The sequence below is a fragment of the Hoplias malabaricus genome, chromosome 13, assembly GCF_029633855.1.
Source record: "Hoplias malabaricus isolate fHopMal1 chromosome 13, fHopMal1.hap1, whole genome shotgun sequence".
Lineage (NCBI taxonomy): Eukaryota > Metazoa > Chordata > Actinopteri > Characiformes > Erythrinidae > Hoplias > Hoplias malabaricus.
Genome location: NC_089812.1, coordinates 22,529,030 through 22,556,392, shown reverse-complemented (window position 1 = coordinate 22,556,392; position 27,363 = coordinate 22,529,030). Strand labels below are relative to the sequence as shown.

Below are 27,363 nucleotides of genomic sequence, written 5' to 3'. Positions count from 1 at the left end.
AATATATAATACATGTTCAGATGTTCAGTTGTGCAGGATTGGTTTCAATAAGAAGAAAGAGAAACACATTACACAACTGGCATGTAGAACTCTAAAATGTGGTTAAGTCACGGGTGTGCAGTCTGTATTAAAGACAAGGAAAAACTGGCACAGTAGTTTTATTTTTTCATTTTCAAGCTTTTACAATATATATATATATATATATATATATATATATATATATATACATACATACAATCACACCCCACACAAGCATTGGCTCATTCACACAACCAAATCTTCATAAACTTGTTGGCAGAATGGGCTGCAGAACCCAGGATGCATGTCCTCACTGTAATACCCCACAAGTTCCCCACGTCTCCCATGACCAAAGCAGCCTGTGGACAACAAATAAAAAACAGAAGCATACTTTTAATATGTTATTTTACTTCCTTATCTTGTCTGTCTTTTGATGTTCTTTGTACTCTGCATCATAATGCATGCACAATGCTTTGAGTCCTTGAAAAATGCTGTATAATTAAAATGTATTTATTATTATTATCAAAGCCAGCAACACTGCGTTTGACTGCAAAATTCCAACAAAATCTTCTGATCATAAAACATTTATTTGTCAACTTTTTTGCAACCACTGGCAAAAGAAACAATTCTCAAAATTCATACGCAGTTCACAAACCCGGTAAGAAGTCTTCATATGTCCCTCTACAGCACAGGCAGCACTCCAGTAGATACATTGTGCTAAACTGTTGTTTGTATTCTGTGCTGTAGAGTTTCCAAGTCACAACAGCTGTATGTGTCGAATTTGAGAATTAATAATCAGATTACCACCTCTTCTTATAAGGAATACACACATCTTAAAATAAAGTTTACTGAAATACAATAATGCCCTTTATACTCACTGTCAAGCCACTGAAAATGTGCTTGGGCTCAGAATGACTGTCTTCCAACAGTGTCCCGGAAGAGGTTACACCAGTGAGAGCTTTAAAAAAGCTTGGTCACCCTCTTCCAGGACACCCTCTAATAGAATCTACTCCAGGACTGTGAGGGGCATCTGTTAAAGACGTTATAGAAGAGTGCAGACATTGTTTTACAGTTTATTTAAATTTAGTGAAACAAAACAGCTAAATATAAATTTACCACAAAACCTACATTCCAATTAATTTTTTAAAACAAACCACAGTTTTCTCATTTGTGAAGGTTATTGCACATTAAACAAAATGAAAGTTGAAATGCCCAGTTCAGCTTCAAGAACAGACACATAAACACCTGCTCAATGGAGATGGTAAACATTCTATCTCCTTTACTGTTAACAGAAAAAAACAAGTTGAAATCCAGACCGAAATTAATATAAATACTATTTAACAATGGACCATGTCATCTAATTTGAGCTCATCAGATGCTATAAATAACTGCTTATAAGTCAGACTAGTTACACACTGACATGTGCCCTTAGAAATTCAAATAAACCATCAGACCTTGAAAGCTCCTCAGTCTTTCCCTTCTTGTGCTTACTGGCCTTTCCTTGTACATTAGAGCTCACTATTCTAAAGTACAGTTGGAATATCAATGATGTAAGCTAATTGAAAATTAGGTTTATCGGCTACATTTACAAACATTACGTTGTTTGCAATATACCAATCAAACAAAACCAATTTAAATAACTCAATACAACGCCTTTAAGAACTGGTCTCTCCAAAATGCACACCATCACAGTACAATGTACAATGTGTCTGAAGAGAAAGCTGCATGTGTGTGTAAATATTTTTGTTTCAGTAACAGGTGTATATACCTTGCAGGTGACATGCTCCCTAAAAGTAACCGGCACCACCACCTGCGGAGCTGTGGGATGTCACTCTAACAGACAAATGACAAAGTTTAAAATGCCGTTTAAAGCCTCACTGGAAATGTATCCTCAAAAAAGTCATAATCTGAAGTAATCACCTGACTGAAGTCAAAAGGCCAACCAAGGGCCATGTAGAGTGCATACTGAAACATACCATAGATACAGCTGAGAACATTGAACATTGAAGGGTCAAAAGTGGCCTGAACGTGGGCTGGATGCTGAAAAAAATAAAACAATAAAACATTAAAGGAGATTACAGTTTATCTGTGATATGAATGTTCATAGTAACTACATTTGTGAGCTTTTCTTTAAGTCAAAAGTCTTGTTACTTACACAGAGGCAATATTATCAGCAAGTTTTTTCTGTGTGTTAAATATTTGGCTAAATCAACCACATACGACACGCGTGCCGCAGTTGAATATTCGTGTATTTATCCTCGACCCTACTGGTACATACTGAAATAACGTATTTATAACTTGTTCGTGTATCTAGCAAAAACACTGACAACAACGAGCTTTGTAATTATACTTACAAACTAAATGTTTTTTACTCACCGACATAACGTGCGCTGTTACTTTTTCCGTTAAAAAATTCTGTTTGAGCGTTTTTTGGGCGCGAGCGTGAGCTGTGTTCGAATTCACGAGGGTAGGGAACGATTTCGGGCACTACCTTAAGAAAGTGTACTATATAGTGACTAGAGCACCATTTGGCACACAGAAAGTCACTGGGCACGGGCGTGGCTTCTGACGTGGAGAGAGGGCGGAGTTGGATGTGGGCGGGGTTGGATGTCCGTTTCTCGTCAAGTTCGTTTGTTGTGTTAACTATATATTAAAACTATCTGTGTTGTAGAGTGTGTCCGCCTCCGTAAATCCACTCATCACGTCCCCGTGACACTTTGGTTTAACCTCCATAGTCTCAGAAGACTTAGTTCTGTACTGAGGCATAGAGACTAACTAATGTAGTGTAACTAATGTAAATATAATGTGTTGTGTAAATAAGTCGGTTGATTGATGGATTGAATTGTGTTCTAGCCTACATACAGTGTCTGAGGACAGACACCCTCACCCCTTGTACTAAATGGTTTAGTCCGCCTTCACAGGGATTTTTATTAACTTAGTTCATTCTGCTGAAGGCAGTTCTCATTGTATCCGTGCTGTGGAAGACGATGCCCAAGAAAACTAAATCCACTTTTCAGAAAGGAAAAGATGTTGGAAAAAGACAAAAAAGAAACTGTTACCAAACTTCTTTCCCAAGAAATGTGAGCACAAATGTGAAAGCAAATAGCCTGCAATGTTAAAAGGAGTTCGTGTTTAATTAAATGACCTCCAGTTGTTATAAAACACTTTAATACCACCGCGACTGTTAGTGCTAAAAAACACCTAACACAAAATTAGAAATAGCATGACGCCTTACCTGTAATCCGAGGTAAACTCTAAATACAGTTTTGTTTACATAACCGCAAAAGTGCTCAACTTCTGTGCAGGCCTATGATGTTAGGAAACCTCATGGCATTCACTGTTACAGCTTTTAATCATTCTGTTTGAGGGGGACCCTGGGCACTGCTTGTGCATAGGGCCCAGAATTTGGTGCTACGCCCTTGTTCCTGGTCCATATGACACCCTCTGTGTGCAAAGCTCATACACATCCACTTTATGTTCTTGCCACATTACAGTGCTCTATATTAGTCTTGATCTGCAGCTGTTGATGAAAAGCACAGCAGATCCCCACCATTGTCTACACCATGCCTTGCATTGGCCACTCACACTTCAGAGTATTATTTTAGCTAAAGCTCGTGTGTGTGGTTTCTTTTTAAAAGAGCAGTTCATTACTACCAAAATATGTTTAAGAAAATAAGTATTTATGTTTATTTAATGTAACGAATTTGCTACAAAGAATTATCTACATTTATCTACAAAGTGCTACTCACATGAGATGAAGCATCAAATTGCTTTGTAGTCCCTGAAGAAACCAGTTTATGCTCCATATACAGGTCCGCCATGTGGAGTATGGCTGTGTTTATAATAGATTTACTACAGAATCTCTGACAAATCCAGGCCACTAGGTGTCAGTATAATGACATTTTTATAACTCGATGAAGAATCATTAGACAGAATGACTGACTGCTTTTTTAAAAAACTTTATTATAATATCTCAGTGTAGTTTATGATTTTTTAATTAGAATCTCTTATTTTCCTCAGTAAAAGTTTCAGGGAGAGCTTCAGACACAGACACTTTAATAAAGAAAATTAAAACTACAGTGCAGCTATTGACTCAAACATGAAATCAGGTGCTCGAGGGAGAGAGAGACAGAGAGTCAGAGTTTGTTATGATATTTCATACATATTTCAGCATATATAAAATATAATAGACCTCCTGAACTCAACAGTAGCAGCGCTGCGTTTACATTAATATATTCATCCGCAAATGTCTCACTATAATCTGTAAAAAGTGTGAAATATGGGAGGAAGATGTGGCCAAATGGAGTAAAATAATGAATTTGCATTAAAAAATATTAATATGTTACATTCCAGTGTGTGTTGAAGTGTGTTAACTTGAGTTAAAGCAACACTTTATTTCTCATGCTACGCATTTGCATACATTTGCTCATCCTCATAGTCATTGTCCACTGCAGTTTTCTCTGCCTCTGCGTCTATATCAACATAGTCCTCATTGAGTCCTCTTCCTGATGGACAATGGCTTCCTGATTTTCATAATCGTCTTCATCATCGTCTCATCCCCTGCCTCCTCAGTCCATATAGCTGAATTTTTCAGGATATTTACACAGCGTTTCTTTGATCACCTGCATTGTTTTTGTCCACTGCTACATTTTCTTTGTCAATGTTTATGTAAAATCTACTTCATGAAAATGGTGTCTTCATTTTTGTAGTAACCTTCATCTTTCATTCTTTGGTCCATTTCTTCCAAACGTGTTTTTGGCACCTGCAGAAGAAGTGTGTGTGTCTGACATTGGGCGGGGGGTGTGAATAATTGTAAATTGCAAAATGTTTGGAAACTGAAAACATTAAATATATTATTCATTACGTCAGCAGTAAAAATTAATTATGAATTCAGAAATGTCAATAATAACAATGTCTGGGATCCATCTTTAATTCCGTCTGATGATATTTCTGTTTTTTATTTCTGTAGCAGGTTGCTCAGAGTCAAAATAAATAGAACTAAGAACCACACAACACCATTAACATCAAGCATTAACATGGACGCAGTGAACGGAGTAAATGAAATACTTTTTTATTTATAATATTTCTTGAATAATTTATTACAAAGTGCACATTTTTATTTTAATTTTTTTTTCCAATATTGGACATTTAAAAGAAAGGAAATAAAATTTTTGTATTTAATGTTTAAAAATTAAAAAATAATAATAATATCAAGAGCTTTTGAGGAAAGTCATTTCTGAAAAAAGTAAGGGCCCATGACTCTCCCTCTCAAAACCCACAATCTCCAGGACCCTGGAGCTGTGACAGAGACACTACCTGCTACATAAATGATGTAAATGAAGTAAATTATGATAATAATATTATATTATTATATATTATATATTAATATATTATAATTATTAAGTGATGATAGAAGAAGAATATATTATAAATTCAGAAAAGTCTGTACTTACGATGTCTGGGATCCATATTAACATCCATCTGATGAACTTCTTGTTTTTTGCTTCTCTTTATGAAGTAAATGGCGATTAGCACTAATATGAGTAACAGAAATCACCATCAAAACTTACCCCACTTCAAATTTCTATCTTCACATTTAGGAGCATAACGAACAAATATTAGTACTTTATTAGACTTTACCTTTCACTGTGACGCTCAGTAATGGAGTGGAACTGGAGGTAAAGGTGCGTGTAGACACGGCTACTTCATAAACACAGCTGTAGTTTCCCTGGTGGGTGAAATTTGCCTCAGGAAAGAAGAAGGAGGCTGAGTGATTCACAGCTGACTGTGTTCTGGTGAAGCTGGATCCACTGAACTCCAAGTGGAAGGATCCCCCTGGATACTGTGGCTCTGTGAAGCAGATGATGGAGAAGCTGTGTCCCCTGGTCACCTCTGAGCTTTGAAGCCACCAGTGGGAGTCTCCATCAGGAGAAGAACTGAAAGAGATGTTGGGCTGCAGCAGGTTCACTGAAAACAAGAGGGACTCGAATATGAAGCAAATGATGGCTCAGATTTGACAGGAACTACAAACAAGACCCATCTTACCCACAACAGAGAAACAGACAGAGCTGCTCTGAGGAGAGCTGAAATCTCGACTGGAGACTCTGGTCTGGTACTGGCAGTAGTAAAACCCCTCATGAGCAAAGTCCACTTGTGTTAAACTGAAGGTGACTGAGGTCCCACTCTTGGTTTCTCTAAATGACCCAGAGCTCTTTCTCAGAGAGAAGGATCCACCTGTGAACTTGGTTTCTACAGAGCAGCTGATATCAACCTTCTCTCCCCATGTGACCTCTCTTGAGGAATGGAGAGAGATGTGTGGAGTGTGTAGAGTTACTGGAAAAGAAACAGGTTTTACCATGAGATTTAACAAAACAATTGTCAAGATGTGTCTAAATGTGACTGATTTATATTAACAGAATTACAAGTGCACTCTGGTGTTCCTTTTGGAGTACGACTAGATCAAGTGTGGAACATTTCCTTTCATGCTGTCCATTCATATAAAATTCAACACTCATCTCAGAACAACCCAAGAACAGCAGTTTAATCCACTCAGATTTCTTTTGGGGGACTCACTCCCACGCAGAATACAGGCCCAAATACTGTGAGTAGTTTCTCCCCTCCGTCTACAACCTAATGCACCTAGTGCAGGGCGTCCCAAAAGTAAGAGACAGAAGACACCCCTATAAAAGATGGTGATACAATTTTAGAAACAGGTGGAGAACCGTGGCCAAACAGGTTTTGCTCTTGCCTTAAATCTTGTGTCTAAAACTGGATCAGTATTTTTCAGATGGGTGTTTTTTTCTGTGTCCTTAGGGGCACCCTGTAAATGTCTTTGGGAAGATGATCATTCTTAAAGCCCCTCCTTACATTGTTATTTAATATAAATTTCCAACTCTGTGTTCCTTTCTCCCTGACGGGGCACCTCAGCATTTCCCCGTCTCCTCCCTGTTCCTCATTGTTCTCTCTTAGTTTAATCTCCTCATAAAGAGGAGGTCTGCACTTCTGATTGTAAGAAGTAACTAGAAAAACATTCTCTCCTCTAAGTCAAACAGTTTCTTCTCATACCACGAGTGTATGTTGAAGGCATATTTAAACATAAAGGAATGCTAGTTCATGCCAAGTACAGTTGTCTTTATACAACTAGACACAACCCACACTCAAGGTCTCTGCAGAACCTGCCTCCATCTCTCAGACCTTTCTGTTCATTAAATGGAGCAGTTTGTTTGTAGTGGAGCTGTCAGGAACCTAGTGAACTGTGCTATTGTTTATCATTTCTTTTCACCGTTAAGTTCAGAAGTGTTAACAGTCGTGTTGTGTTCTGCTCTTTGTTGCACTAACACACGCTCTGTACCCTGCATGTCAGCTTCAGTTAACTTCGTATTAAAACTCTCCTTTCCATGTTAAAGGAACTCTAGGTAAGATATGGGCTTTTGCTCCTAGGGAGCCACCTAGTGTAATTAATTATTACTTCACTGTAGTGAAATCAGCAGGGATGGGGAGGGAGTGGGTGGTTTTCTACTCTCTCCATAAGTTACTCCATGGTGCACTGTTTACCCAAATGACATGCCAGACAATGTGTTTACTTGTGGTAAAGGGGTATAATATTGTAAAGTAAATTTGGCTGAAGTCACTACGATTTCGAACTGTTTTAAAATGTACTGAGTCATTGTGTGTGCCCTTACCCACAGTAATGCTGATAGAGTTGCTCCTGGATGATCTGATAGAAGGACGTCTCCAGTAGGAATAGTCACAGCTGTACTGGCCTTGACTTGAGGAGTCCACTGTGAAACTAAATGTTGTTGAAGATACAGCTGTTTGGGTTTGTATAGTTCTCCCATCTCTGTATAAACGGTAGTCTGCAGAAATGTACTCTGGGATGGGTGAAGTACATTTGATCTGAACAGTTTCTCCTGGAGAGACGGCAGAGGGTGAGGACAGTACAGGGCTCTGTAAGGTGTCTGTTAATGAATAGAATCAATGGATTAATGAACATTCATTCATTCATTCATTATCTGTAAGTGCTTATCCTGTTCAGGGTCGCTGTGGGTCCAGAGCCTACCTGGAATCATTATGTAAATAGATATATCTCACATGTGGCTTTGTTTTATCACTTATTATTTTTCTTAGTGCAGTACCCACTGAGGCTGCTACTTGCGTATGTCATTCACATAATTCATTTATGTATATAGACCAGGAGGGGAAGCTCAGTTTCGGCCTACATCATAAAATGTGTCGGTTTATTTATACGTAAATTCTACCCTCTGTTCCTTTTAAAGAAAATGATCTGTGACCCTGTCGTACCAACAAGGCGTCTTTTCCAGGGACTTGACTAGTGTCCTCTCAATGGCCAGCAGAGCTAGGCTGCTTAAACGGCCTTGGCCCAGGTGAAGTGTGTCCGCCTGTGAGTGCTTTGTGACGGTGGAGGGGCTCAGCAGCACCCGCTGGACAGAAACAGATATGAGCCTTACCAACGTTCACAGGAATTATGTAAATATATCCATGGCTCCTAAGTTATAAACAGGACGTCTGTGTGAAATGTAGGGCATTGGAATTAGATCCAGTGCAAATAATTACTCTATTTTGGTGTAGTTTTGTTTAAATGACAGCTATGAGCTACTAGTGCTCAGCCGAAAAGATGATGCACGCCGTTTACTTCAACACTTCCATACATTTGCTTAATAATCCATACGTACACAGTGTGATAAACACGGAACTGATATCTTTTGTCTTCATGGACTAAATAAGGTCATTTTACTTCATGTGCAGTGACTGCTGCCAGGGCACAAACATTATAAGAGTTTTGGGAAAAAGGCAGCTGGCTTTTACGGAGTCCCCAGTGAATTAATTAGTTATTCATGCGCACAAATGACTAATTCCTTCACTCGAATGAACTAAATCGTGCGCTCAAATTGCAATTCAATCACTGTATTAATTAAAACGTGTGAACTAATTGTAAATCGTTCACTGAATTATTATCTTTTTTTACCCATGTCCCCTCCAGGGCTCCGTACACATTTACACTATATATTAATTAAATTTTACTCTTGAAACAACTTACCCACCAATCAGGTCTCTCCAACAGCACTGATTACTGAAATAAAGAAGAGTTGTTGAAAGCAGTGATAAAAGAAAACACTGTTCTGTGAGACAGTTATTCACCTTTTAGTTGATGTTGTATATTTAGATGTGTAACTTTGTCCCATGAAATTTTGGTCATGTTTGGTGCAGCACATTGACCTTTCATTCACTTGCACTGTATGGTCTAATGTTTCTTGACATGTGTTTTCTTTTAAAATGAAGGGCACCAATCAGGAGTTGTTGAAGGCTTTACACTAGATTTTAGAAACTTTGTGAGAATATGATGGTATTTAGCTACACACGTATTAGTGAGGTCAATTACTGATTCTGGATTATTCTTTCTGCCTCACAAACAAGGCTCCATCACTCCAGAAAACACAGCTCCACTGCTTCACAGCCCAAATCTGGTGGAATTTACTGGTGGAACTAATGCTTGGCACTGAGCTTGTGGACCTCATGTGCAGCTGCTCTAGAGAGTTTAATTCTGTTGGTCAGTGCTTGTTTTCAAACGGTGTGTTCACTTCTGTTCCCATGGTGGAAGCACCATAAAGTAGGTAAATTCTATCATTACAGAAGTTCTTAAAACACCTTTGGACATTCAGTGTATGTTACTGCAGTTGTTCATAGACAAAGTGTTAAACTGACATTATTCAAATGATATAAACCTGTTTTTAGACAAATTGGGGTGTTTCATAACGTAATAAATACAAGAACCTGTGATGTCTCTTTTTTAACAACAAATGTACAAAAACAATAGATTTCCAAAAATACAGACTATAGTTGTTTCCTTTTCTAAATACAAACACATTTAGAAACTGATGCTTTCAAGAAACTCCAAAAACTTTGGGACAGGGTCATACTAAGGCTGAAATCTTTATAGAATATTCTAGTTCCATGGTCTGAATCACTTCACTGTAAGCATAGAAGGAACATCCACCAGAGTAGTGTGTGCTCAGTGCTCTGCTTTTTGTTTGTTTGATTGCGGATACACAGCTGACAGTCAGGGCAGGTCCATGCACACAGCAAAGTCCAAAAAGTTTGGAGATTATTTAAACAACTGTTTCTCTAGGTTTTTTTTTTATCAGTGATGTCAGTCTCACACTCTCTAGAACTGCAGAGAGCCGGTCCTGTGTAGGAGTGTGTAACTAATGACTCTGGAGCTGCTTCAATTTGAGCTTTATCTTTGAGGGCAGTGATTCTGAACTGGATTTCATGTTTGTAAATGTTGTTGTGATAAGGCTCAGCTGACCACAAATCGTCAAACAGCTCCAGGGTCCTGGGGTTATGGGTTCCAGTCCTGTTCCAGGTGACTGTTTGAAGGTTTTGTTGTTATCTCCTTGTGCCTGCGAGGGTTTCCTCCCACGGTCCAAAAATGTTGGTAGATGGATTAGTGACTCAAAATGTCCATAGGTGTAAAAGTGTGAGTGTGCCTGTTAAGAAGTGTTGCCCCCTCCAGTGTCTGTTCACGCTTTGCGACCAGTGATTCCAGGTAGGCTCCAGACCCACCGTGACCCTGAACTGTATAAGTGGTTACAGAAAATGAATGAATTTTGAATTCCATATGAATTCCATCTATGCCTCCATTACTTTTATTGATCTTAAGGTTTTTGCCATTGTATTTGTTTTAGTGTCTTGTTTTAGTATCTGGAAGGTAAAGAAGCATTATATTGATGTAATAATTTAGGACATGTGAAAGAACTAAGAATAGAGGAGATAGGTGTTAGGGGATTTGTAGCCAAGTCGGCCACATCCCTTCTTGTGCAGTTCGTCACCAGGGGCCGGAAACTAGGGGCAGCTCTGAAGGAGTTATCAGAAACACCTGAAAGGTCTAGTCAGTGGTTGTGGATAAGAAGAGCACAGATTACTTGGGAAATGCACTGTAGAGATGCCATTGTGATTGTTGGTGATGCAGCACATAAAGTTCACTTGGAACTGGTGGCACTGAGCATACATTAACGGTGCCAGTGGGGCTAGGTACAGCCTTAGTCACCAGGGAGGCCAGTGTGAATGTATAGCTGTTGATGGTAAAGGGTAAGGTAGGACTGTAAAGCTGGCTTGGAAGGGGTTGGTCTGCGATGTCAGACTTCACTGTTGAGCCTTCTGAAATTGTCATGGTATTTGTGGTGCATCTTTGCCCATTGCATGGGACTCTTAGACAATTCAATGTGGTTTTGTAGACACAGCTCCAGGGCTTCACGTGCCAGCTGGCCTGCAGTCCCAATCCGTCTCCTACAGCGGGGTCATGGAGCCCAACAGAAAACTCATCTCCATCCCAACTTTTGTCGAGAAATACAATCGAGTTCTTCAGAGAGAGCATTGGACATCTTTTTGTGATTTTGTTATTGTAATAAAAGTTTAAGTAATTAAAAAAATAACACAATTTTAAATGTATTTTACACAAAATCACAGCTGTTCTGGAAATGATTGCGTATCAGACGTTCCATTATATATGCATCATTGGATACACAATAAAGTGCAATCAAAATGACTTTCGGATGAACTGAAATGATTCTTTAGATTATTTAAAAATTGATTATAATGTGTCGTACACTCAAATTAGTAACAGTGCACAAGAACTTTTATTGTTTAATGTGCTTTAGTGTTCTGGATTGTCTTAACTGAGAGTGGGTGAGATTTCACTAAACCAGTAACACACAATACAGAGCATACGGTGTCACTAGACGAAGGTGTGTAATAAGTCTATTCACTCATAATAATTCAGTCAGTGATTAAAAAAATGCAGAAAATAGAAATCAGAATTTATAGAATTTGGATTTAAACATTAAAAACTATGTGCAAAAATGTTTTTCCATGATAATATACAAAAAGGTGTATACGGTATATAGTTGTGTACAAGTCGTGATGTTTATGAGTGAAGCAGGTTCTAATAATTTAATTATTGTGAGTTGTAATTTCTTTTCACTTTCAGCTTCAAAGAGGCATTCAAGTGGCTCTGATTCCAAGAAAAAATTATTTGCTGTAGAACATTTAATTGCTGAGCTGCACATACACATGCAATTAATTTAATGTGTCAATATTTCTGCTGAAAAAATATTAATGCTCAAACTTAAAGGAAGAAAAATTAATTTACAGAGAATACAGACGAGAAGAGGTCTCAGCATTTTGATTTCACTAAATCCTTGTTGAAATGTTCAGTTTGCAGGGGGTGGGCACTGCTGCTGTGTTCAGACGATGCTCTGAGGTTCTGATGTCTGTGCCTTACAAGCTTCTCTTCCTCTTGGGCCCCTTTTCCTGTTAGCAATAACTCATACTGAAAATACCACAGCTACACTATATGTACAGATGTACAATGATCAGAAAGCATGTCATTTCACTTCAGTTTTCTAAGAGTAGATGTGACCATGGGAGATTCTAGGATCAGAGATTTAGGAGTGCTGAGCATCTAACGAGACAAGCACTCTCTCCTTCACCACCTCCACCCATCAAAAATAAACTACATTTAAATCTGACTCCCAAATTTAAACATCCCACACTGAAGGAAGAACATCTGACTTTTTGGGTACGGGAAACACTTGCCTAAACAGACACAGCCAATCTGAGACTACTCCCTTTAATGCTAAACCATTGCAAAACTTTAGCACAAAAGAAATTGTATTAAAATTAAACATAATGAGGGATAAAAACATCTGGTCACACTGCTGTGGGCATTCAATTCACTTCATTGTGACCTTACTCTGTCACATGAGCCTGGATCACACACATGAGCATGCACACATACCTAAACACACACACCCCTCCCCCACCCACACACACACACACACACACACACACAGGACAAGTTAGGAGTTGGGCATCAAAAAACTGGCACTAGTGTGTGTTTGCTCTCAGCACGGCTTCAGGGAAAGAAAATGGATCACACCATTTGTGATGGAAGGCAGGACTTGTATTTTTCTTCATAAAATATTATATTTAGCCATGCATTTAATCGTGTGGCACAGTGGTGCAACAGGTGGTGCCGCCGTCACACAGCTCCCAGGTCCTGAGGATGTGGTTTTGAGTCTCTTTCTGTTTGACTATCTGCGAGGAGTTTGCTGTGTTCTCCCCATGTCTGCGTGGGTTTCTTCCCATGGTCCAAAATTACTTTAGTAGGTGGATTGGCTACACAAAATGTCCAAAAGTATGAATCGGTGTCCGTGCTTAATCGTAATAATAGAGTGCTTAATTTATAAATAATTATATGTCCTTTATATTCTTTCAAATTTATTCTCAACAGCCTCTCTGATCACCTCATTCCAACAACTGCCGAGCCAGCCAGGGGCCTTTATATAAAGGAAAGGGAAAATCCAAAGTCAAGTCTGAGCTGTGAGCTGTGCTGACCTCTGCTGTACTGTGTGAGACCAAGGGCTCATAAACAGAAACATTCGTCCAAAACATGCAGTATTGAGTTGAATGGTGCTGTCCATGCTGAAGGAAATAAATCTATTAATGGTCAGACACTGGCCGTAAAGGCTGAAACAGGGAGGAGGAAGTCTTTGGGGCTGAGTTCATGGTGGCTTATGAAAGCATATGAAGCTGGACCCCGTGTTGGATAGATGAATACGAGAAAAATGTGGAGACGAGGTGGAGGTGGGAGCAAGTTTGTCCAACGTGGAAATGACGTGAGTTTGCAGGGTTTATATAGAGCTGAGAGGAGGAGTTCGGCCGTGGTCCTACTCCCAAAATTATGTTATTACATAACTTCAATTATTAAAGCTTTCTTTGGAGCCCTGGTCCTGTGTATGTTTAATATATCCTTGTGCTTTCTTTTATTGTGCATATAATAATAAAAAGTGTAATAATAATAGTGGTACTATATTAAATATATTCTTTTACTAAATAGTTTTCTATTGTAAGTAATGTGTGTAGTTTTTGTTGTCATTATACATTCTGATTATAAATAAAACAAATTCAATAACCATTAAAATCTTACCATAGGACCATGTTAGGGTCCTGAGTCAAAGTTGTTGTTTAAGTTACATATTACTGAGTTTAAAGTGAAAGCCTGGGGCAGTGTTTAAACCTGCCATGACAAAAATAGCACTAGCATTTATGATAATTATATGCTACAGAAGTCACCGCATGTAAATATGTCAACAGACCCCTCATGTAGAAACACATCTTTTTATTATTTAATAGTTTATAACTATAACTTAGGCATAAACTATATTTTTAGGTTGAAATGAAATCCAGGACACACTTGGCCAACTGGTGAGATTAAACAATAGCCCACTGTAATGCATTGTTGTAATTAGTGCACTATTGACATTAACAAAACAGTCTCTATACGGGTTTACGATGACCTGAAACAAATTTGACTCTTAGCTATAACAGGCACATCGGTTGTGTGTTGCCAACAAATTACACAAACAGAATTAGTCATTTAAATAACAGGCTGTAATTTAATTGTAATTTTATTTAGAAATAGTGTGTTCTGTTGTAGAGTAAAAGTGTTTCTGCTTGTTTTCACATGAAAGAACATTTCTCATTAAGTACATGGTGTACTGCACTAAGCAGCACTATCTGTTCTCACTATCTGCCTGGTGAAGATGAGTATCTCTGTGCTGTGGGTGCAAGTCTGTAGTGGAAATAGTATGCACACCTTGCGGTGGCATTAGCACTAAATAGCGGAGTCAATGATCATTAATTATTATTTTATTAATAATTAATTATTTAATTCATTTTGCTAAGCTCCATGTTTGGGTGCCATTAACTAATATGTAGTGCCCTTACCTGTCTTCATTTTAGCTTAGACAAGTAGGTCATCTTCACATATTATAGAGCAGGATTAACTAGAATGAACTATTATTAATGAATTATGCTCATTGACCCACCGTGGGTTCTTGACTCTGAAATGGAATCTGAACTAGAAGTTATAATTCCATACAAGAAAGGTGCACACACACACAAACACAAATAACCAAGGATTGGTTTTATCACACAACTGGTTTATTAATTGTAATCTCAAATAATGAATATTGATTAGACATTCATATAATAAAATGGATTACAGCGATATATGAGGGAACAGGGAAATTAAAATATGAGGGAATTTCTCTATGATAATTATTACCCTAAGTTCTAAGAAAGGCTATTGTTTATCCCAGCAAACTTTCAGTACCAACCCATGAGCCATGAAAGACAAGAGACCGTATGACCTTACATATCCAGAGATGGACAGGGAGCATGTCGCTGACAGTGCCTTCCGGCATGACTTCCTGGAGAATTGCAGCCTTGTAGGTTGCAACCGCGGGCGTTCATTTTCTCCCGAGGCTTTCACACGCAGCCGTCGGAGCTGAAGGTCTCTGTGGGGATTCTTCGTCGTCGCTGATCTGCCGCCTTGTGAGAGAGAGACACGTCCATGCAGGTCTCTCCTGAGGCCTCATCTCAGAAGGTCATTCTGAGGGTGCGTGCGGCCGTCCTCTTCGTGGCGTTACACATTCATTATATCATACTACAAGTCTTACTACTTTACCTGTCCTTCTTGGCTCTCTCTGCAAGTCTTATCAAATAATGTGCTGAAAATATTAGGGCTGTAGATGAAAAAACATAATATTTAGAACGGTTCTGAGAAAAGTCATGTCATCGCCCTGGTCCATTGTATGTTTAATATATCCTTGTGTTTTCTTTTTAATAGTGTCTACAATAATAATATATTACATACACATTTACTAAATAATTTTCTACAGTAAGTAAATATTTTTGTGTATTTTTTGTTGTCATTATTTTTGTCTGTAACGAAAATAATATCCATGATGATTAAAATCTCACCATAGGACCATGTTAGTTTCCTGAGTCAAAGTCGTTGTTTAAGTCACAATTACTCAGTTTAGAGGAAAAGCATGGGGCAGTGTTTCAACCTACAATTCACAAACAGAATCACTCTTTTACAAAAAACAGGCTTTAATTAAATTTGTATTCTTTAGAAAAAGTGTCAATTTCTTTAGAGCAGAAGCTTTTCTGTCTTTTCACATGAAAGAACGTTTTCTCATTAAGTACATGACTTACTGCACTATCTGCTGAAGATGAGCATCTCTGTGCTGTGTGTGCAAGCCTGAGAAAGTGGACAGAAATTGTGCCAGTATTCAAAAGGGCTGTCATTTCTGGAGATAAGGACTACAACAAGGAAACAGCTGCTGTTGTGGTCTGTCTCAGATTTGGGTTCTCTTCAAGATCTCAGGAGCACAAAAGGTGCACACGCTTTATCAGATCTACGAATCCACTTTTCCAGCAGAGGATTCCCTGTAGTGTTGATTCTCTCTCCATCGTCAACTGATGTTTCCATTAAATCCAATTGATCCTAGAAAATTTTGCATGCTAACTAATATGGTAATATACTAATGGACCATTTTCTTGTATTCTGTGTAAAGAGTGGAATTTTGTGTTGTTGAAATGGCGTATGGGCGGCACGGTGGTGCAGCAGGTAGTGTTGCAGTCACACAGCTCCAGGGGAAGGGAGGTTGTGGGTTCGATTCCCGCTCTGGGTGACTGTCTGTGAGGAGTTGGTGTGTTCTCCCCGTGTCCGTGTGGGTTTCCTCTGGGTGCTCCGTTTCCTCCCACAGTCCAAAAATACACGTTGGTAGGTTGATTGGCGACTCAAAAGTGTCCGTAGGTGTGTGTGTGTGTGTGTGTGTTTTGCCCTGTGAAGGACTGGCGCCCCCTCCAGGGTGTATTCCTGCCTTGCGCCCAATGATTCCAGGTAGGCTCTGGACCCACCACTGGATAAGCGGTTACAGATAATGAATGAATGAATGAAATGGCGTATCAGAACTAGAAAGCAGAGCGAAGAGCCCCGCTATGGGGGAGATAGAGATAAAACATTTCCCCCATTATTTGCATGAATAATGTTTAGATTTTTTCGTTCTAAATATTGCAATAAACACCCAACTTGGTAAGCTCATAGTTAATATATAAGCCCTAACATTTTTTTTTGTGTGATGCCGCTACGTGTGTGACATTATTCAGAAAATCAATCCCCCCTTCTCTCTCCCTTCAGTTAGATTTATCTGCGGGGAAGGAGGGGCTCCATGACTGAGTGTAACACCGTATTAACCAGAAGAACACAGTGACTATGTCACAAAGACTACCTTTTGGTGCCCAAAGCAGAAAAAAAAGAAGAGGAAAGAACAGAAAGCTAGAGGTGATGTAATGTAGGTATTAATATACCAGCTGCTTCTTCCAATTTTCAGTTCCACGTCAAATGGAGCAGTAGCTGTAAACACATTACTGTGCTACTTAAGTTGCAGTGGAAAATTAAAATAAATAGGTCAGGGCTGGGTCTGCTGTAGAGACAGAGAGAGAGAAAGAGCCTTTACTAAACATGATTCTCTTGTACAATAAAACTCAGTTTGTGCTGGTACCAATTTTGAGAATTTAAAAGTACATTTTTAACTTTAATCTGTGACGAGGTGATTCCCATCAATGTCATAAATGACTCTGTGGATTCTCTGAGGGCAACTTTTCTGTTTAAGAATAAATTACTGATAAAAGACAATGTTTTACCTCTGACAAGTTCAAATATTTTGTAGCTGAGCTCAGCAGCTCGAGCAGAATCTCATTACTCTGAACTAAATATGGTCAAAATTAATATTTTATTCATTTCATATTTAACACAACACTCTGTGTTTATTTCAGTGTTTCTCAGTGTGTGGGGCGTGTAGGTATTGTAGGTGAAGTACAAAGATTCTGAAGAAATTAGCATTTCTTTATTAATGAGCCTGTCTTTATTAATGCCTTTCTGTTTTCCTATAAAGTTCACTCAGTAAAAAGCATCCACTCACAGTGGATTCACTAATAGCCCTTAAACATAATAAAAGAACATTAGAATAGAGACCAGAAAAATGTAGCTTGCCTGGAACAAATAAATGCTTTAATTTTGAAAAGGTGCCACTGAGATTATCGTGTTTTGGCAGTGAGTCAGACACCGTGGGTCCTCTTTCAGCCTTCGTTAAGGCGCCTGTTCAAATATAAATCTGCTCCAATTAGTGATGGGAATTTCGGCTCTTTTCGGCTCCTAATTGGCTCTTTGTTTTACCACTTATTTCCACTGGTACAGAACAATATTACCTACATTTTACATGACTATATGGACAAAATATTATTGTTCAATATTAAAAATAATAAATAGTGTTACAATGGCCAATTGTTTTTATGGCTGTCTTGTAATAACTCACTGATTGCACTCACACATTCAATTGTATATATAACTGGATTTTTATTTAAACACCTTAATAAAAAATCACTTGTAAACTCTGAAGTATAGCCAATGGAACCTAAAAGGTAGGTATTACAAAATAACTTATTAAATTAAATAATCATACATTTCTGGGTAATAAAATAAACAAATTCTCTGCAAAGTGCAAAATAGCAGCATTCAACGGTAGTGATTAAAACAACCACAACTGTCAACAAACATTTAACTGATTTAACATTTTCTTCAACTATTTTTTGGAAGGCAGATTGGCATTCAGGAAAACCAAGTGTCTCAGTTTGGAGGGTTGGAGGGTTGGAGCTTGCTTGTTGTTCTCTCATTGGTTGAATGACAAGCCTTAGAAAAAAATGGCTCGGTCTTAGACGGGAACCGGCTCTCATCGTTCACTTACAAGAGCCGGCTCTTTGAACCGGTTCGTTCGCGACCGACACATCACTAGCTCCAATCATCAGCTTCACTGGCCTCCGCTTCACTGTCAGAGTCTGGTTTATAAAGTTTGTTTTGACCAGCTCCAAACTTGATGTCAGTAAGAAGAGCACAACAAATAACAACGACACATAATTACAGTTATATATAATATAATATTCAGTTATATAAGCGGCTTGTATATAACTTAGTGTAACGCAGGAGGATCTGAGAGTTAGTGAACGTTAATATTAGCTGTGTTCAGGTTGTGAGAACGTTAGTCTCTGGCCATGTCCCAAACTGCACACTGCTGCTCTGAATAGTATGAAAATACACATATACCACCCCATGGCGTCAAAATAAAATGAAGTTCTGAGAACAAAAAACAGAATCCATAACCAATAAATTACATTTTCAATTGTCATTGTCATTAATATTGAGAGTTATAAAAACAGGTTTGTAAACAGAATATTTCTGTATATAATTGACTATTTTGAGCTTAATATTCTGGAAGAATCCGTTTTCGCTTTCATTTTGCCTTTTCTCAGTTGCGCTTCTCTCAGTCTTGATGTCGCCTCCAGAATTTCTCGCTTTATGACGTAGCGGGGAAACAGCGAGAATGACAGGAATTGAATGTGATTTCACAAAACTCTGCTAATTTAATTCACAAATGTCTAATCAAACAAACATAGGATTTTGAAATTAGAAATAAATAAACATACCTTTGTGAAAACTCTATGTGGAATAGAATGAGAAAAATAAAAGATTTGTATTCAGATAAAAATATCAGGGGATTCTGGTGTTTAATTTCAAAATAAAAGCCCTTTAAATTATTTTATTTTCATCATTTTAATTCTACATTTTGATTGTTATTAAAAAGGTATTTTGCTTTTTAAGAAAGTCCTTGAAGGAACATAGACAGGTCCCCCATATGGAGTATGGCTGTGTTTAAAATAGATTTACTACAGGATCTCTGACAAATCAAGTCCACTTGGTGTCAGTATAATGGCTTAAATATAAATTGAAGAACCATTAAAGAGAATGACGGACTGCTTCTTTAAATAAACTAAAAAGCTTTAACAACGAGTGGAAAGCATTAGGCAAATACATCTGAATTTGGAGGCAACTTGGTGTGAACTGCCTGTCATTATACATAAGAATGTTTTATCCTAATGTATTTAATTGTGCTGTCAAACTGGTGAGAGAAGCCCTTCATTTTTACTTTATTATAAGATCTCAGGGTAGTTTTGATGATTTTTTCATGAGAATTTCTTAGTTTGCTCAGTAAAAGTTTCAGGGAGAGCTTTAGTATCAGACAGAAACTTAAATATGCAGTTATCAGCTCAAACAGAAAAACAGGAGCTCTGTGTGTGTGTGTGTGTGTGTGTGTGTGTGTGTGTGTGCATGTGAGAGACAGAGTTATCGAGTTTATGATATTTATTACATATTTCAGCATAAATAAAAAAAAATCAAACACCACCGCTAATACAGACTGTTAAAAGTGTGAAATATGGGAGGAATGTGTCCAAATTGAGTAAAATGATTAATTAATCAAAATAATTATTAACGTCTTACATTCATGCGTTCACATGTGTTAACTTGATTAAAAGTGATCTTTAATTTCCCATACTACACATTAGAATAAATTTGCTCATCCTCATAGTCATTGTCCACTGCAGTTTTCTCCGTCTCTGCATCTATATCAACATAGTCATCATTGTCAGAGTCCTCTTCCTGATGGACAATGGCTTCCTGATTTTCATAATCGTCTTCATCATCTGTCTCTTCCTTTTCATCTTCAATCCAATATCTGTTGTTGATACCTGGGGAATGATTGTCAAAGAAAATTAATTAAAGAGATATAAAATCACCTGGTAAAGCACACGCTACAGAAAAACACTTTATTTGTTTTAATGGTTTCCCAAGAGACAGGAGTTTCAGTAAAAGTGCCTGAGCTTCCTTTAATTCCAGCTACAACACTGAATAGTTTAATATTTCAGAATATTAGAGGGAACAAGATTTACACAGAGTTTGTTTGATCACCTGCTTTGTTTTTCTTCACTGCTTTATTCACTTTGTCAGTGTTTACATTGATGTAGTCTCCTTCAGAATCATCTGAATCTTCTTTGTGGTAAAAAATGGCCTCTGCATTTTCGTAATCGTCTTCATCTTCTGTCTCATTGTTCCCTCCAGTTGTTCCATACGTGTTTTTGGCTCCTACAGAAGAATCGTGTGTTTGGTGTTATGATAGTATAATCCTACATTTTTCTAAACTCATAACAGATATTATTTTAATAATAAAGTTAACAGCAAAGCCCCAGAAGAATATATTATAAATTCAGAAAAGTCTGTACTTACGATGTCTGGGATCCATCTTTACATTCATCTGATGAACTTCTTGTTTTTTGCTTCTCTTTATGAAGTAAATGGCGATTAGCACTAATATGAGTAACAGTCCTGCTGACACTCCTGAGGCGATGATGGGAACAGGGGATGCTGCAGGAGAAATCACCATCAAAACTTACCCCACTTCAAATGTCTATCTTCGCATTTAGGAGCATAACGAACAAATATTAGTACTTTATTAGACTTTACCTTTCACTGTGACGCTCAGTAATGGAGTGGAACTGGAGGTAAAGGTGCGTGTAGACACGGCTACTTCATAAACACAGCTGTAGTTTCCTTGGTGGGTGAAATCTGCCTCAGAAAAGAAGAAGGAGGCTGAGTGATTCACAGCTGACTGTGTTCTGGTGAAGCTGGATCCACTGAACTCCAAGTGGAAGGATCCCCCTGGATACTGTGGCTCTGTGAAGCAGATGATGGAGAAGCTGTGTCCCCTGGTCACCTCTGAGCTTTGAAGCCACCAGTGGGAGTCTCCATCAGGAGAAGAACTGAAGGAGATGTTGGGCTGCAGCAGGTTCACTGAAAACAAGAGGGACTCGAATATGAAGCAAATGATGACTCAGATTTGACAGGAACTACAAACAAGACCCATCTTACCCACAACAGAGAAATGGACAGAGCTGCTCTGACGAGAGCTGAAATCTCGACTGGAGACTCTGGTCTGGTATTGGCAGTAGTAAGACCCCTCATGAACAAAGTCCACTTTTGTTAAACTGAAGGTGACTGAGGTCCCACTCTTGGTTTCTCTAAATGACCCAGAGCTCTTTCTCAGAGAGAAGGATCCACCTGTGAACTTGGTTTCTACAGAGCAGCTGATATCAACCTTCTCTCCCCATGTGACCTCTCTTGAGGAATGGAGAGAGATGTGTGGAGTGGGTAGAGTTACTGGAAAAGGAACAGGTTTCACCATGAGATTTACCAAAACAATTGTCAAAATGTGTCTAAATGTGACTGATTTATATTAATAGAATTACATTTTACAAGTGCACTCTGGTGTTCCTTTAGGAGTACGACTAGATCAAGTGTGGAACATTTCCTTTCATGCTGTCTATTCATAGAAAATTCAGCACTCATCTCAGAACAACCCAAGAACAGCATTTTAATCCACTCAGATTTCTTTTGGGGGACTCACTCCCACGCAGAATACAGGCCCAAATACTGTGAGTAGTTTCTCCCCTCCGTCTACAACCTAATGCACCTAGTGCAGGGCGTCCCAAAAGTAAGAGACAGAAGACACCCATATAAAAGACGGTGGCCCAGTTTTAGAAACAAGTGGGGAACCATGGCCAAACAGGTTTTGCTCTTGCCTTAAATCTTGTGTCTAAAACTGGATCAGTATTTTTCAGATGGTTGTTTTTTTCTGTGTCCTTAGGGGCACCCTGTAAAATGTCTTTGGGAAGATGATCATTCTTAAAGCCCCTCCTTACAATGTTATTTAATATAAATTTCCAACTCTATGTTCCTCTCTCCTTGACGGGGCACCTCAGCATTTCCCCGTCTCCTCCCTGTTCCTCATTGTTCTCTCTTAGTTTAATCTCCTCATAAAGAGGAGGTCTGCACTTCTGATTGTAAGAAGTAACTACAAATACATTCTCTCCTCAAAGTCAAAGAGGTTCTTCTCATACCACGAGTGTATGTTGAAGCATATTTAAACATAAAGGAATACTAGTTCATGCCAAGTACAGTTTTCTTTATACAACTAGACACAACCCACACTCAAGGTCTCTGCAGAACCCGCCTCCATCTCTCAGACCTTTCTGTTCATTAAATGGAGCAGTTTGTTTGTAGTGGAGCTGTCAGGAACCTAGTGAACTGTGCTATTGTTTATCATTTCTTTTCACCGTTAAGTTCAGACGTGTTAACAGTCTTGTTGTGTTCTGCTCTTTGTTGCACTAACACAAGCTCTGTACCCTGCATGCCAGCTTCAGTTAACTTCTTATTAGAACTCTCCTTTCCATGTTAAAGGAACTCTATGTACAGTGCCCACCCTAGCACACGGTCCCAGTTAAAATCCCAGTACCGCTGGCAAATTCCAGCTGTTTACGCTTATGAGTATAACTCAGAAAAGGCTTTCTCCGTGCATGCCTCCCAAACAGCTTGCTGGCATGTACATAGCACCTACTGGATGTTTGGGAGACCTCGTAACTCCAAGATGCTACCATTTGATTCAGTTCTCTTACAGTGAGATTTGGGGAACTTTTTACTTCTCTGACCCTCCTTCTCACTGTGCGTGGTGGCAAGATACACTTGCGTCCTCTTCCAAGTTTGTTTTCTAGTTCAAGATGTTGTCATAGTTGTCATAGTTCCAGATGTTTTGAACTTTTTGATGATTGCTCTGACTGTAGATAAGGGCATCTGCAGGTGAGTGGCTTTTTTCTTGTAACCATTGCCTGATTTATGAAGGTCGACACACATCTGCTTTACTTGAATTGTGTATTCTCTTGTCTTACACACCTTTAAGAGTAAGTAAGAGAAATAGGCCTTTGTGTAACGCCATACTTATACCCCAGGGAAACAGGAAGTGATGAATTACTAATTAAAGGTTCCTAGATACTTTGATCCACTTTATACACAACAGTAGAAATGACATGGTTCAAATACATTTATTTCCAAGAAATTTTTAAGAGTGCCAATAATTGTGAAACAGGTCATTTTATGGGAAATAATTATTACTTAGTTTATTAGAAAAAATAAATGAGTTAAAGGTTGCTTTTTTCTAAATTATTTCAGAGTGAGATTATACTTCTGCAAGAAAAAATAAATTTATTTTAAGACATTTTAACACTTTAACTAGGGGTGCCAGTAATTATGCAGGGTGCTGTAAGATATGTTTTTTTGCTCCTGGGGCTCCACCTAGTGTTATTAATTATTACTTCACCTTATTGAAATCAGCAGGGATTTACTTTTGTTTACTTTTAAGTTTACTTGTGGTAAAGGGGTATAATATTGTGAAGTAATTTTGGCTGAAGTCATTATGATATTGAACTGTTTTAAAAAGTCATTGTGTGTGCACTTACCCACAGTAATGCTGATAGAGTTGCTCCTGGATGATGTGAGATTGATACGTCTCCAGTAGGAATAGTCACAGCTGTACTGGCCTTGACTTGAGGAGTCCACTGTGAAACTAAATGTTGTTGAAGATTCAGCTGTTTGGGTTTGTATAGTTCTCCCATCTCTGTATAAACGGTATTCTGCAGAAATGTACTCTGGGATGGGTGAAGTACAATTGATCTGAACGGTTTCTCCTGGAGAGACGGCAGAGTGTGAGGACAGTACAGGGCTCTGTAAGGTTTCTGTAAAAGATTACAATCAATGGATTAATGAACATTTATTTTATTAAGTGACCACAGCAGCAATATCATCATTACAGAGAATGTGAAAATAGCTTTCTTTACCTGAGCACACAACACTCGCGTCTTCACCATGACCACAGTCGTGTTTGTAAAATCCTCTGTGACGACATGATGTGATGGAGCTTTCACTTCCAGAACAACCAACATCATCCAGAAGAATTGGACCACTTCCCTGACCAAAGCGGGCACTCTGAGGGGCACTGATCGCTCGTCCACATCCCGTCTGTCTGCACACCACCGCCGCATCAGTCATGTCCCAGTCGTCATCACACACTGTTCCCCATGTGTCATTATGATACACCTCCACTCTACCAGAGCAGTATCCTGTTCCATTTACAAGTCTGATATTGTCTGATTTGACAAATAACAATACAAAAAAAATAAACAGTATTTTATGTATTTGTTTTATTATTTGCCATAAAACAAGAATAAGCACCAGAACTTGTTTGATGATGAACAAAAATAGAGAACCAGTGAAGTTTAAAATGTCTCTTTGTATGAAATTTAGGACTGAATTTTATGGGAATTTGCAAAATATTATTTGTTGTTTTTGGGTGCTGTTTTTTTAAACTGAGTACATTTCAACTTCTAATTTCTTTGTGGCGTGCACTAAACTCCTTTCCACATTCTACCAGTCCGTTGTCACTAGTGCTATATTCTATGTTATGTGCTGAGGCTCTTGGTAATGTCATTATGTAAATAGACATGTAGAGATGTAAATCTCACGTGTGGCTTTGTTTTATCACTTATTTTGTTTCTTAGTGCAGTACCCACTGAGGCTGCTACTTGCTCCTACATCTCATCCTACAGTTCATTAGTATTACACTTATTTACACTCTCTCTCTTACCTGACCTCCACTGTTCACAAATTACACTTTATTCCTGCTCTCCAGACTGATCTGCTGTCACTGTGGCACCTAGTTATAATACATTTAGTTGACAGTCTTACTGCGTATTAAATATTTTAGTGCAATAGTAAAATAATTATGCCTCATGTTGCATAAATACTACAAGGCAGAGTCAGGGATAATGAATTATTATTTGATTAATAATTAATTATTTAATTCATTTTGTTAAGCCCCTTGGTTGGGAGTCATTAAATAATATGTAGTGTCTTTACTTGTCCAATTTTAGCTTGGACATGTAGGTCATCATGTTGGATGACTTTACATATTATATAGCATAATTACTTATTATTAATGGATTATGATCATTGACCTGCTGTAAGTTCTTGGCTCTGAAATTGAATCTGAACTAAAAGTAATAATTCCGTACAAGAAAGGTGCACACAAACAAATAACCAAGGATTGGTTTTATCACACAACTGGTTTATTAATAATAATATCAAATAATGAATATTGGTTATACATTCATATAATGAAATGGATTACAGCGATACATGAGGGAGCAGGGAGATTAATATGTGAGGGAAATTCTCTATGATATTTACCCTAAACTCTAAAAAGGCTATAGTTTATCCCAGCAAAGCATGCAGCACCAATCTCCTGAGCTATGAAGAAATTAAACCATGTGACCTTACGTATCCCTGGCGTTACGTATCCGTGAGCGGCCGTTCGTCTTCTCCCTTTTGGTCTTAGATACAGCGACCACTCCGGAGCTGGTGGCGTTCTGAAGGTCTCTGTGGGGATTCTCCGTCATCGATGATTTGCCTCTTGGTGAGAGACACATCTATGCAGGTCTTTTCTGGGCCTTTGCTCAGAAGATCATTCTGAGGGAACATGTGGCCTTCTTCGTTGCTGATACTGAAGCTCTTGTTATCACTTTGATGGTCCGAGGTCTGAGGTCTCTTTCATGCTCTGGGCATGGCATTGAGCTTTGCTGGAATGAACTATAGTTTTTTTAACTATAGTTTTTCTACTAGAAATTAAAATAAAACTTCTGGTTGGAAGTTCTGGGCTCTCTTAACTGAGCTTCCGGGCTGGAAGCGAATTCTCCTTCTTTCCACCGCTCCTCTTTTCTTCTCTCTCTACGTTTTCTTTCTATGTTCTGGGTTTGTTCTGTCTGAACACTGCTTGAGGAGCCCAAGACTGTTTAAGAGAGAGCCATAAGAGAATCTGGAAAGCTTCTGAAAAAGCCTGAAGAGAGCTGAAGGGCTGAACTCTGAACTGAGAGCTCTCGAGAGAGCCGGGTCTCTCCCTTAACTGGGAATTCTCCCTGAACTCTAACTGAGTGTAACTGACTGAACTGACTGAAAAAAAAACTTGCTTCTTCATCTCTTCTTGTTCTACTCTGTTCTGCTTCTTTCTGAGTGAGTTTTTTTTTTTTTTTCGCACCACTGGGTTTTAACCAGATTTTAGAAATCCACCTTGAAGCCCTTATTGGTCCTCAGGGAGTTTCCCAATTTATGACACTTGACAAGACAAAGACTTAAGGAAGCTTCCTGTTGAATGAATGTCCCAGGATTCTGAACCATGCTTTCGCAATATAAAACATTATATGTTAACACACGTTGCAGGTGGATTGGCGACTCGAAAGTGTCCGTAGGTGTGAGTGAATGTGTGTGTGTCTGTGTTGCCCTGTGAAGGACTGGTGTCCCCTCCAGGGTGTATTCCCGCCTTGCGCCCGATGATTCCAGGTAGGCTCTGGACCCCCCGCGACCCTAAATTGGATAAGCGGTTACAGATAATGGATGGATGGATGGATGTTAACACAAAGTAATATCATTCACACAAAACAATGTTTTATATCATTCTTAACCAAATAACACACAGAGTATGTGGCTACCTTGGTTCCTACGTAATTTCATATAAAAAGGTGATTTCAAGCACATGTAAATTAATTCCACCCATTTTGATTGTCTAAATGGAGTTAATTTCACACAGTGGTACACATATGTAACTTCAAACCATTTAACACCAATGGGAATTAATAGTTCAA

At 38.5% G+C, this 27,363-nt stretch overlaps 1 protein-coding gene and 1 long non-coding RNA gene across 2 annotated transcripts; both read right to left on the bottom strand.

Moving 5' to 3' along the window:
* Positions 1-242: 242 nt before the first annotated feature.
* On the bottom strand, positions 243-3,844 carry LOC136664728 (uncharacterized). Its single transcript, XR_010795172.1, has 3 exons — positions 3,768-3,844; positions 1,995-2,058; positions 243-377 (listed from the first exon to the last, which is right to left on the bottom strand). It is a non-coding gene; the product is annotated as an uncharacterized lncRNA (long non-coding RNA).
* A 16,494-nt stretch (positions 3,845-20,338) lies between these two features.
* LOC136664461 (uncharacterized) lies at positions 20,339-26,124 on the bottom strand. The gene is made up of 6 exons (XM_066641642.1): positions 26,006-26,124; positions 24,130-24,236; positions 21,305-21,631; positions 21,068-21,205; positions 20,753-20,926; positions 20,339-20,532 (listed from the first exon to the last, which is right to left on the bottom strand). Exons 1-6 carry the CDS (start codon positions 26,122-26,124, stop codon positions 20,339-20,341), a joined length of 1,059 nt encoding a protein of 352 aa, XP_066497739.1.
* Between the last annotated feature and the right edge of the window lie 1,239 nt (positions 26,125-27,363).

Coding starts and splice junctions, on each gene's coding strand:
- LOC136664461 (XM_066641642.1), bottom strand. CDS start 26,124: ATGACGGAGAATCCCCACAGAGACCTTCAGAACGCCACCAGCTCCGGA. Junction 21,206..21,304: donor ACTGAGCGTCACAGTGAAAG/GTAAAGTCTAAT, acceptor TTTCTCCTGCAG/CATCCCCTGTTCCCATCATC. Junction 20,927..21,067: donor AAAGATGGATCCCAGACATC/GTAAGTACAGAC, acceptor ATTCTTCTGTAG/GAGCCAAAAACACGTATGGA.